The sequence below is a fragment of the Athene noctua genome, chromosome 1 (genome assembly GCF_965140245.1).
Source record: "Athene noctua chromosome 1, bAthNoc1.hap1.1, whole genome shotgun sequence".
Taxonomy (NCBI): Eukaryota; Metazoa; Chordata; class Aves; order Strigiformes; family Strigidae; genus Athene; species Athene noctua.
The window spans coordinates 39,319,776-39,332,600 of NC_134037.1; the positions used below are offsets into that span (position 1 = coordinate 39,319,776).

Genomic DNA, 12,825 nt, shown 5'->3' on the forward strand with positions numbered 1-12,825 from the left:
CCCATTGCCCCCCAGACATACCGAAACAATACATCTCAGGGGCATGAGGACCCTCACATTACTGCCAGCAAGGCGGTTCACGATGAGCAAGTTGCAGACATCACAAAAAGATCCCAGACCACAGACTGGGATCTAAACTGGAAAGGCAGCAAGAGCACAGGGCTGCTGCAGCGCTGTTTCAGTTTTTGGATTTTGGACCATTTACACAGCCCAACCAGTGCTAGAGTGAGTATTTTTGGCACTGGCTGGGGAGGTTCCTCTGTAGCTGAGCACAGCCAGTCAAACTTGGCTGGCACAAGGCAGGGCTTTTCAAAATGTCTTGTGCTCCAATCGGAAAGCAGCCGAACGCGGCTCTTCTCAGAAAAGTGCTGCCCTTGTCCTTTTTTAATGAAAGCGAACTTGGTATTCAGACGGAGCAGGCCAGAGCTATTTCAGACACGGAAGACAGCAGACACAAATCAATAGAAAAAAATAACTTCTTTTTATTTACAAAAAAAAATCCAAATATTGGATGCTGTAAACAAAATTCACAATCTGTTCCCTCTAGAGTCTGTTTTCCATCAGCTTTTTCTGTCTGTGACAAAGCCTATAGTCAAAATGTTCCAAAAGAGCAATCCAAGGAGCAGTTTGCTGCAACAGGATGCCTTGCAGAAGGCAACAGTTGTAAGGAAATCTGAGGGAAAGCAAATCTGCACAGACTCCTACAGACTGCAGGAGCCTGCAGTGCTCTAGCCAAGCTGTCTTGAAATTTGCAGGCTTCTTTTTTTTTTTTTTTTTTTACTATTTATTTTGTTAGCAAACCATTATTACAACAGCAAAACAGTACACTGATTTTCTTTCTTGCAAGGGAAACTGCATAAAGAAAACCATACAAAAGAATATATTCAAACAGGAGCTGAATATGCAATTATAGTTTTTCCTTTTCTGTGCAGTTTTATCTAACACACTTCATTTTCTCAATAAAAAGAAAAAAGCTTTTTCTTTTGAACTGGTAGGAGCTTCTGACATAATGCAAACCAAGCATTTAACAAGAGGTGTTTAGAAGATTTGTGTGAAGGCCTTTGTGCAAGATAAAAAATATTTTAAGTGCAATAAGAGAAACTAGAAAAATATCGTTTTGGTCTTCTAATTGCCCTTCTATTGTTAGAAGAAATGTTCTTGCATTTGGGAGGACAGCTACATTTAAGGAAAAAAATAATCCCATTTCAAAGCTCTCAGTTGTTTCATGATCGCTACATTTAACCATGTTTAGCGCCCTGTTGGTTAGGAGTAAATTCAGCTGCAGTACAAACAGTTTTACTGTAATCAGGTCAATGTTTTTAATCAGTTCAGCTCTTTAAAAGGGGCACTGTCTCTTGTAGCACAAGTTCTAACCTTACGTGTGATTGGATGGGAAAAATGATGTCCTACAAAGCAAGAACACAGTCGTTAACTTTAAAAGTACCGGTGTGCTGAAGAGGAGGGGAAAAAACAGTAAAAAAAATGTCAGACTTCATGGAGAGGAAGGTGTGCAAACCGCAGAAATAAACCAGCTTTGAAAAGGGGTTCTTATTTTACTCTTGGCCTGAACTCATGCCTTCTTTCCACCTCTAACACCAGGCACCTTTTAAGCTACAAATAAAACAAAGCCCTACCAGTTCCACCACTTGATCATTAACATATGCAAAACAGATCCAGAATACCTATATAATATATGTAAAAACATATTATATATGTATCAAAATGCAAATGCTGAAAGGTGCAGTTTAGCTCAGAGCCCTGCTGCATGCACTATAAAGTAACTAGCTGCTGTCAATCATTAAAAAAACCCAACACAATAAAATTTGAGCTGAGAGGAAGTAAATCAAAACTTTCTTTCAAGCAATGGGAAAAAAAAAAAAAAAAAAGTGTCCTTCAAAGGAATAACACATCGCGTCGTGTACTATCAGCGTTCTGTGGTTGTGGCACAGCTATAGATTCTCAAACCCCTTTAAAGAGCAGATGACTCATTTATTTGCTGCAAATAGTTGTGGCGAGAGAAGACATACCACATTACCAGCTGATCCTATTTCCCCAGCCCTCCCCAAAGCTTCCGCTAGCAAACCCTCGCAGGAGCTGGAGGCGAGAGGAACTAGCGGGCCAGGAGCACCCTGCCCGGCCCTCCCGGGGCTGGCGGCGACCTCGCCGGGGCTGGGGGATGCGGAGCCCGGCGGAGGCTGCAGCCAGGGCCGGAGGAAGGGGAGGTGGGGACAAGGGCTGCGACTCAATGCCGGGAATGGCAATGAACCAGCTTTTACGCTTCCTGAAGGACTCACAGGGAAGGTGCTTCAGTAAACAAATCATGTTCCTATTAAATTGCCTTCAGAGTGAAAAGTACAAAGCGTGACAAAAATAGATGTACCTTACTCGCTCCGTGGGGAAAACAGTGCCAGGACACGAGCCCTCTCCCCCGCCCCTGACTCCTCCAATGCCAGACCCTGCCTGCAACCGGGCAGGGCACAGCGAGTTTTCATTCAAAAGCCTGAACTGCTTTTTTCTTTTTTCTTTTTTTTTTTTTTTTTCTCCTCACTAAGAAAAAGCAAAATATTAGAGTCAAGTGTCACTTAGTCATTAGGTTTTCAAAGCACGACAAAGAATTTAACACCTTCAGAGATGGCACTGAAGTGAAAACAACAGCAGAGGTTGATTTTTTCCCCCTGCTGGTCTTTCGGGAGAGGAAATGAAAGTGAATAGTTATTGTTCCAATGTAAAGTGATTCCATTTAAATAAAGTACAGTACTGAAATTGTAAATGCAGTGTGACAACCAGATCAAAGATGTTTAATATTTGCATAAAAATATATATATATAATATATATATATAAAATATAATTTTAAGCAATCGTGCAACACTCTTAAAAAGGGTTCATTTCACATTTGCTAAATTCTAGTGGTCCTGGAATGCATAATGCATTCTATTAAAAATACTCCTTTAAATATTAACAATTAGTGTTCAAATCACCAACTAATACAATATTCTTTAGCTGTCAGGGGGTTTAAATAAACCTATCTTTGATCCACGTTCCACTGAATTATACATCATGGAGGTATGCAGTCACAACATTAGTGGGTTAAATGTCAAAATGGCATTACAGTACAAAATAGTTAAAAAAAAAAATAACCAGCTAGTCATATGTTTCTCCATCTGTGGAATTATTATGGCTCACAAGCAACCCACTGAATTACTGTAATCCTTGTTCTTGCAACCAAAGACATTATCTGAATCCCACCTTAATCCTGACTGGTTCATTTACTCCAAATTTCTAGGTGTGGGTTAAAAATTCACTGCAAGGTGCCCACTGTCCTATGATATCCTGTTGCAAACTGGAAAACACATAGTACTTTATTTAAACATTCCTTAATTGCTACATTTTCCTAGACCACATTAATATATATTGTGTGTGTATATATATAGATATACACCTATAACATGTACATATATACACACACAAACATATATACACACATACACACACGTACCTAGGATAATAGCACACTGACATAACATTAACTCTATACAGGTATTTGCCAAGAAAAAAAATAGGGCATTTCCTCCACCACTTATTCACAAGCTTATGGTTTTGTTTTTAATCCTTGTGTCCCTGATAAAACAAAATGCATGGTTAAACCACAAAACTATATTTTTTTCTCACTTCAAATTCTATGAAGGCATCAGGCACTTTTGATTACTGTTGGTGTGTACAAATATAGCAACATCTTTCTTTTCTTTTATATATATATATATATGTATATACTTTACTGTATCTTCTTTGCTCGGATAACTTATTTGTGAAATCTTTGGTCCTTGAGTATATTCTGTTTGCCACAGCTGGTTTTCCTGCATTCTCACATTTTTAAAATGTGAGGCACACACACAGCTGGAAATAATGGACTTTGTCATCATACATGTTTCTCTTTTTATAACTGTACCAATCCACTACTGTTCATTTGGAGCAAGCTGTTTCTGGTAAAGCGTTCTAGTCAAGCAAGCTATACATTCTACACGGTCAATCCATAGACGGCACTTGCTGCAAACCCCAAACGCAGTAATTCCAATATACATTTTTATTCAGCTTATCTCTGCTTTATGCCTCTAACTTTTAATTCCTGAATATATATAGAATTGTTTTTTGTGAATTTTTTCTTTTTGTTTTTTTTTTTTTTGTTTTGTTTCTTTCATATTCTCCCTTTTGCAGATCCCATTCTAGAGTATGAATAAAAATAAAAGAAAATAAGGCTTTCCCACCTTCTCTATGCCAAAGCTATGGGAGCAGATATTGCCAACCCATATTGTCATCAAGCATTCGTCCCTCGCTTATTTCAGGGGAAGCTGGTTGCTTTTAATGACAGGCCTCTTGTGCTCTGGGGTAGGATCCAATTATTTGGGGGTCCTTTCTCGATCATGCTCCCGTTATTTATTAGAAGAACCACAAGCTTTTCCCAAGCTTGAAAACTAGAGCAGATCATCATTGCACAAAACACCCCATTTTAAAGGGACGCATTGTCCCTTCCTACCTCTTAGAAAATGTTCTGCCCACCAGGTCTACTAATTTCTGTCCTTAATTACAGGGCAGCCAAGTAGAGTATGTGTGCTGCTGGCAAGGGAACACCGTCTGAACCTGGGCAATATAGTAATTGCTGAAGTTGGCATCTGCTACATATGGGGCTGGCTGGTAATAGCAGGTGACATTGGCCACATTGGGGATGATATTTTGCTCGGCTAGGACCCGGATGGCCAGCATGGTGATCAGATTCAGAGTCTGTCTCCTCTCATGTCCCATCAGGCACACTGTGCTCTCATTCACCACACCGTGAAGGGTCATGAGATAGTCATACTTGCGGTCCTCTAATCCCACAAAGTGGTTCTGCAAGTAGGACTCCAGCTTTCTCTGCTGTTCTCCAATGTCTGAGAAGTCAATGAAAAACCTCGAACACATGTATCTCTGCAGGGACTTAATCTCGGATTCGGAGGCAGCCCTAAAGCCCCTTACCAAAAGGTTGCAGTACTTCAGAAGACCACCTCCTCTGATTTCTTCTGGGTTTCTGGTGGCAATTATCTTGTTGCAGAGGTGATCAAAGGCTTCCTGGAAATCCCCATAGACGCTCTCACCAATGATAGTCGGGTGAAAAGTTTCAGTCATCGGATTCTCTGAGCACTCATAAAAAAGCAGCAGGGAGTCCAGCTTGATTTGAAAGGAATCGACACTGAATTCAAACTGCCGCCTCAGAGAGTCCACAAATTTCAGCTCCACATTTTTGCCACTGTTGTTGGACAGGGAGATGAGACTCCATCGGTCTGAATCATTGCATACTTTTACCATTTTCTGCACATAAGCCTCCTATAATTGGAAAGACAAAATGAGCAAATGAAGACACAGATACAAGAAACTTCCTCTTTGCTGCATTTGTTTGCACCCCCCCGGCCCCGGGCCCTGCATTTCATAAAAGATTTAATGGAGCCTGCAGATACAAACCAGAGGAGAAATGCTAAATGTGAGAGCTTGGAGTGGTGTCGTTGCAAGGGGGTGATAAGAGAAGGTGTTCTGCTGGGACTGTGTCACGCGAGGGAAGAATATGGCAACACTACTTTCAATCGCTTCTGAATACATCTAGACATGAAGCCCATGGCACACATGCCCAGTATGCATGCATCCCCACGCAGAAGGTCACCACCACAATCAGATAAGAAATCATTTTTATCAGTTTCCACTCCTCTCTCCCCTCCCCACAGAAAAATGTATCAACTGTTCACACCCCCCATCATGCTCTTTCAGGGCAGGTTCCCCAAATCTGCTCCATCTTCCAAAAAATCCCTCTAAAAGTTCATAAAGACATTTGGCATTCAGCCTAATTAACTCGAGCGAACTGTCTGCGAGACGAGGGCAGACGCCTGAATGCCGGGGCATTCAGCACACAAGGAAGCGTGCCTTGCAGGCGGTGGTTCCTCCTTGCGGGTATTTAAAACCATCTAAGCTCCCCCCCAGTCACCCCGGGAGCCGGGTCCGGCAAACCAAGCTGCCGCAGAGCCCAGCCGGGAGGTTTGCAGCTCCTGGCGCGCACACACACACACACACACACACACTCCCCAGGTACGCCAACGCTCCCAGCAAACGGGACGAGAGGGAGAAAGACTAATGAATCCTGAGGAGCCCCGGCCAGGACGCTGCCCTGCAAACTCCTTCTCGGTGTTAAGCGCGGGGTGACAAGCTCGCTCACGGTCCCCGCGAGTCTCGGGGCGCCGTCCCTCAGCGCACCCGCGGAGGGGAAGGTGCCCCGTTCCCGCAGGCAGGCGCTTACACCCGTCCGCTCCGGGCGCCCGGGCACAGGGCAGGTTTACCTTGAGGGTGAGCGGCGTGATCTTCTCCTTGTTCACCCCCTCGGGTAAGAAATCCAAGAGACAGTCCAAGACCACGTCCTTCACAGTCTGAAACTCGGCTTCCCCTTTGAGGTCGGCGCAGAAGATGAGGTCCAAGTCCTTGTAGCCCAGGCCACTGTCCTGGTGGAGGACGTGGCTGGCGGCCGAGCCGTTGAGCCGCACGTCCCGCAGGCCGATGCCCTTCTCCTCCAGCCGGCTCCGCACCACCTTGACGATCTGGCGGGGCTGCATAGCCAGCGTGGGGAAGTTGCCGCGGCCGTGGATGGGGATGGTCTCGCTGAGGATGCGGTCCAACCGCTGCACTTGCTCCCAGCTCAGCACGTTGCACTGCGCGCTCTCGCAGCCGCCCGCGTAACTCCCGCCGGGGCTGCCGCCGGCCTTCTCATCGTCTGCCATGGTGCGCGGCCGCCGCCTCCCCGGGCTGGATGGCACCGCTCCGGCTCCTCACTGCCCCCCCGGGGCCCCTCTCCCTCCGCGCCTAGCAAAAGAGGAGGAAAAGCGAGCGGTCAGCCCCGGCGCGCACCCGGCGCCGCAGCTCCGCTCCCCCTGCAGCCGCCCCGCACCGCCGGACGGCGCCCACCGCCCCCTCCAGCGGGGAACAGGGGAGGGGGGAAACACCTAGTGAATAAAAAAAACCACAAAAAACAAAAAACAAATGGGGGGGGGGGGGGAGAAAAAGCCCCCCGGAGCCAGGCGGTGCTGCAGAGCAGGGGAAGGCGCCCGACCTGCAGAGCCGCCGCCTGCGCCGCTCTCTGCGCCCCCGCCGGGGCAGAGGCCGCCCCGCTCCGCTCCGCGCCGCGCCGCCCCGCTCGCCGCCGCCGCGGGCTGCCGCCGTCTCCGGAGCTTTCGTAGTTCTGCCCGGGAAAGGTCCCCAGTAGTTTTTATACGGGGTTTCTCCGCTCTTCCGGGGCTCCGAGTCACGGCGCCCGCGTCCCGCCCCCTCCATCTGCATGGCCGGCCTCGGCGGTGCCCCCGGCACGCCCACGCCCTGCGCACCCACGGGCCGCCCCGCCGGCTCCCCGCCACCGCGCCGCGCCGCACCGCGCCGCACCGCACCGCACGCCACGGCACGGCACAGCGCGGCGCGGAACGGCGCGGCCCGCCCCTCCGCGCCGGCGGAGCGCCCAGCGCCGCCACTCCGCCCCACGCGCGGCCCCGCGGGAAAACCCGCGCAGCGCAGCCTCCCTCCGCACGGTTTTGGCCGCTCGCCGAGGGGGGGGGGGGGGGAGGAAACAAGTGTAATCCCCCGCCCCACACCGCGGGGGGCGCGGAGCCCGCGGCTCCTGCCGTGCCAAGATGCGCGTCCGGAGGCACCCACCTCCACGCTGCCATTCATTCCCTTTTTTTAACCTTCATTTTTACCACCACCCCCCCCGCCGACATTCCCGGTCATCCCAGGCACAGCCAAACTTCATAGCAGAGCGCCGGAATTTGGCAAGGGCCCCGCTCCGGGCAGATGCCGAGGATCCCGGGCCGTGCGGTTTGCGCTGCTCAGTTCCTGACCGAAATTTTCAAAGCCGCCTGCGGCAGCGCAGGGGCATCGGCACCGGCAACGCGACGGAGCTGCTCGTGCCGCCCGCCCTCCCCTCCCTCCTCGCCGGCGCGGGGGTGGAAAAAAAAAAAAAAAAAGAGATCCCGAAGAGCACGACCGAGTCAGTGCCTTCCAGGGGAGCATCGTGCCTGTAAAGTACAACTTCGGTAACTGCGGAGCGGGAAAAATAACATGTATAATATATACATACTTTGTAAACATATGTTTTATTTGAAATTACAATTTAATTATTTTAATATTTTACTTAATAACAATGGAGGTATCTGCTGGCTTTTCACCTGTTAGTACGCCAAATACACATATAACTACTACTTGAAACGGACCGAGCTCGGCCCCCCTTTGCCGCAGCACCCGCGGACTCCGGGACGGGAGGGCGCAGCGGGGAAGGCCCCCGCCGCTTCTGTGCGCATCCCGCGCAGCGCCGCGCTGCCCACGCGCGGGTTGCGCGGAAAGAAGGGGAAGGGACCGGCCGGCCCCGCGTCAGCGCTCGCAGCTTTGTGACGCGCGGCAGGAGGGGCCAATGGGGGCGCGGGGAGGCGTGACGCGTGCCCCCCTCCTCTCCAACCAGGCGCTTCGCCAAGGCGGGGGGGTGGGCGCTGTAGGAAGGAGCCCGACGGGGCCGACCGCCCCCTCCTCTATTTTTAGCCCCCCCCCCCCCCCCCCCCCCGTTACCTCCCGCCGTAGGATGGGGCTGGGGGGTGGCGGGGAGCTCTGCCCCGCCCGGCACGGGGAAACCCCTGACCCAGGCGAGCTGGCACGGCTGACACCCCTCACCCCAAAACCCCCGGCGCCCCGCTGTGCGCTCAGTGCCGCCCCGTCGGGGCGCGGGGTGGTACAAGCGGGGACGCCCCTCCCCACCCCCCTCCGCCGCCTCTGGTCCAGCCGCGTGGCAAGGGCGCCCCCTGCCGGGCGCCGGGCGCGCTCCCCGGGGGGGGAGTCGCTCAGAAGTAGCTCGTTTAACCGGGGGGGCGGGCAGATATTAAGCTTTGATTCACCGCCCAAATTCCCTGTTACTTCATTACCCCGGTGTAACGCTGGGGCAGGAGCACGGGCTGTCCCAGCGGCTGTGCAGCCCTGCGGGACAAGGAGCGGGGGGGACCAGTGGGGTGCCCGCGGGTGCGATGACTGGGTGAGCCTGAGTGAACCCACTGGAAAGGTGACCCAGCTAGCCGGGGAAAAAGTTTGTAGTGTTCCGTGCCAAGGCATTTATTAAAACAAAAAAAAGGGGAAAGGGGGGGGGGGGGGGGGGAAGCAAGCAGGAAGCTTTTAAAATCTGAGTGTGTACAAGTGAATGCTGCTTGACAGCAGAAGCAGAGTATCGTGCATCTGCCGGCACACTGCTTGGAGTTTGCCAGCTTATTCCTTTATTTAAAATAAATATTCAGACTACGAGGGGCAGCTGATGGCCTGCTGAAGGAGCCTGCGACCTGCTGCTGGGGGCTGGAGAAACTGGCTGCCTCTGCTCGGCACAGGGAGCCCTGACTCTGTTTGGATGCAGGAGTAGCATCTCCTCAAACCCGCCAAGCGTCCCATCCCAAGAGGACAGTGCCAAGAAGTGCCCATCTCTTGTGGGGCAGAGCTGGTGCCCGAGACTCCCTGGGCCCAGGTGGGTCAAGGCCGAGGGCAGGGGTCTTACAGAGGTCTCACCGGGAGGCTGCCTGCCTGCAACACTGAGGCATTTGATGCCCTCAGTGCATATTTAGGAAACTTGGGGAGGTTAAAATACAACCCAGCTGAGCAACATCCCATTCCCAGTCTGGCTTTGTTCAAGTGAACCACAGCTCACTGGCATACATGATTTAATCTTTCAAAGGCAGGAGCTACCTCCTTATTTACAAGATAATTATCAATATCACTACAGCCAGGTAATTGATTTCTAGAACAAGGGCAAAGATTGGACCTGCTGGCTCATCCCATATTAAGCTAGGCCATTCCCAAGAAACTGAGAAAACCCTGGCTAGAAGTAGTCAACATTTCATTTAAATTGCATTTCTCAGCATGTTGCAATGAAATTTTAGCAGGATTTCAAATACTGCAGAATGTACTGGTGCATTTACGCTGGTCAGTAGGATTTAATGCTATTTTCTATGCATCTTGTTTCATTTCCCCGTGAAGTGCGATATTTAACCTCTCTTAAATTGTTATTACTTTCGCACTGAAGAAAAATAGGCAAAAGTTCAATCTGGAGAACACTGATCTGCTAAAGACAAGGTGAATGAAGTTCAGAAGGAAGCTATATGCACTGTAGGGCTTTGCTAAAGGAGCAAGGCCAGCTAAACCCTGCCCTTACCTCACCCTCCCTTTCTCAGTGTAAGCACCTTCAAATCTCCTCCCACTCACTGGAAAGAAGAGGGGAAATGTTTCTAGTCAGAATCATTTCATGTACACTTTCTCATTTCAGAAAGATACACAGGATATTAATCATCACACTCTTTGTATAAATTAAGAATTATTTGCATTGATGTTCAAATCTTTTAATTTCTCTTCCCCTAACTAATGGACACTAGATAGAGGGTGCAGTTTCTATATAAACTGTGTACATGTGGGGGAAATAGAACTTTATCGGTGCAGTACTTTATCTAAGGTACATGTGTACTCTAGATTTGTTGCTCTGTTGCCCTACTTGAATATGAAAGCCCACATTGTTTTAAATCGGTAGAAATCATTAAAAGTTGTGGTAAGAAATTGAATTAGCGTGAATTACATTGTGAGAAATTTAGAAATATTCGCATGAGTAACAGAGATCATTCTAATTATGACCGATACTGGCAATACCGCTTCTAATTCAGCTTATTAAGCTGAATTATTATTAAGCATTAATTCAGCTCATGAACATGCTCTATCCCTTCAATGACAAACATATTTTTGGAAGGAAAAGTTGGGGGGGGTTTAACATGTCAATGTGAGCAGTAATTCTTTGACAGAATTTGGATTGTATTACTCACACAGATTGTTTGTACTGCCCAAGCAATTAATAGCAACACAAGATGTGTGACGTGAATCATGTCTTTCTGTATGTTCACACAATATTTTTCAGTTACCCTTTCACCTCACCCATACTCTTCAGTCCTGCTCTAGAATAAATTAAGATTAATAGCAATAAATGTGTTTCTGTATGCATCTGTGTCTATTTGTCTAATAAAGTCCTCGGTGTGAGCTGTTCATTCAGATCAGCTGCATAGCAGAGAGTGCACTTTCTAGGTGAATTCTGCTGAATTTAAGAATTGTCAGTATTTTCTTGACTGAGCTACATGTACCTTGACTTGTAATATCATTCTGCCTTCCTTTTGCTCATTACATGGTGCCTAAAACAGGAACATGCTCTCTTTGGCAGAAAAAAAAAAAGCAACCAACCAAAGCAACCAACCAAACAAAACACCCAAAAAGAACCCCACCCCACCTGTGACTCTTTGGCTGTGTCTGTGCTAAGAATTGGTGCCTATTTGGTGTCCGCCTGGAGCAAAACTTTCAGTTTAGGATTTTTTCTAAGAGAAATCGAGTTTGTGTGCCACAACTGCTCTGCCAACACAGCCAACATGTGGTACCTACAGACAATCAGGGGATTCATTTCTGAGCAACAATGCTACTTCAGTCCAAAAGCTGGTGTTGATTCAGCCAGAGGTGATTGTTTTTGTTAAAAACATAATAAACATCAATGCTGTTATCATCACGAGGTATTAAAAGCAACAGCCTTCTGTCTCAGATTGACTTGGCAGAAAAAAAGAAGTCTAGGAAGAGCCTAGGAAGTCTGAAAAAACTCCCTCAGAAGAAGTTTGGAAAAAAAATACAGCGCAATTTTATCACAATTGTGTCATGAAAAGTTTAGTAATATCATTCTTTCTCTCTTTCATTTCTAATCCTTCTATTAAGGGCAGTTATTCACAGTGGAGAAAGAAATGGCAGATACCATCACGATGGTTTTTCCTATCCCCTTTTGGCAATGTTAAAAATGAAAATAGATATTCAATGTACTAAAAAAGCAATAGGCTGTAGCAAGATGGACATCAAGAGGCACTATTTCCAGGTGGCTGGATGCACAGTGCATTGAGCGTGGATGAACAAGCTGGACGAGGACAGGTCCGGGGCCCCCCTGGCAGCCCCGGCTGCAATGGGAGCGCTGGTGGCCACACAGGGGTACGGCGGCCCCACATCCTCCCACCTCTGGCACAGCAGCTCTCTCCATCTCTGCTTAATAATGCCTTAGCATGGCTGGCCTGGCCAATCTTGTACAGAGTCCAAGGGCAACTAAAACTTTACAAATGAGATCTTGACCTAATTTTTTGTTCTGTGTCTGCTAGAGATGGAAAGACATCGCTGGGCAGCAGTCACCGGAAAACTTCTTTATGTTATTCACTGTGTTGCTACACAGTTATCTTGCTGGCAACAGCAGCTATACGACTGAATAATATTCCTAGCTGTTCTCCACCCAGATAGCATGTGAATGCATCAGCTTGTCTCCAGATAGAAATTTCTGGAGAATTCAGGCCATGGTGCCCTTTTCCTTTCCTCCCCATTGCCTCATGTGCAGCCCTGGGCAGCTGACGGCTCCATCCCTCTCCCCCAACAACTTGGCTTGCTGACCCACCGGTGTGACACAGCTCTTCTCTGTGGGGTGCTACCCTAGACCAGAGAGTGGGGAGATGCTGAGGAGGCATCAGCCAACAGGACAGAAGTTCATAGACCTCTGGACTTGGATGGGAAATGCTGTGAATTAACACAAAGTCATCAGATCCAAACACAGCCCAGCCTCACCTTTGCATGCACAGGTGTACACACACATACACAGCCCAAAAAATTAGTTTCTTGAAAACAACCCATGGTAAATGGAGACTCACGGGAAGCAACTCTGAGCACCAAAATAAGTAGTACTGTTACTGACA

General features: G+C 48.4%; 1 protein-coding gene across 1 annotated transcript; it reads right to left on the reverse strand.

Annotated features, from left to right (window-relative positions):
• Positions 1-2,842: 2,842 nt before the first annotated feature.
• Positions 2,843-7,385, reverse strand: TENT5A (terminal nucleotidyltransferase 5A). The gene is made up of 3 exons (XM_074895956.1): positions 7,119-7,385; positions 6,355-6,871; positions 2,843-5,356 (listed from the first exon to the last, which is right to left on the reverse strand). Exons 2-3 carry the CDS (start codon positions 6,787-6,789, stop codon positions 4,577-4,579), a joined length of 1,215 nt encoding a protein of 404 aa, XP_074752057.1. The 5' UTR covers positions 6,790-6,871; positions 7,119-7,385; the 3' UTR covers positions 2,843-4,576.
• Between the last annotated feature and the right edge of the window lie 5,440 nt (positions 7,386-12,825).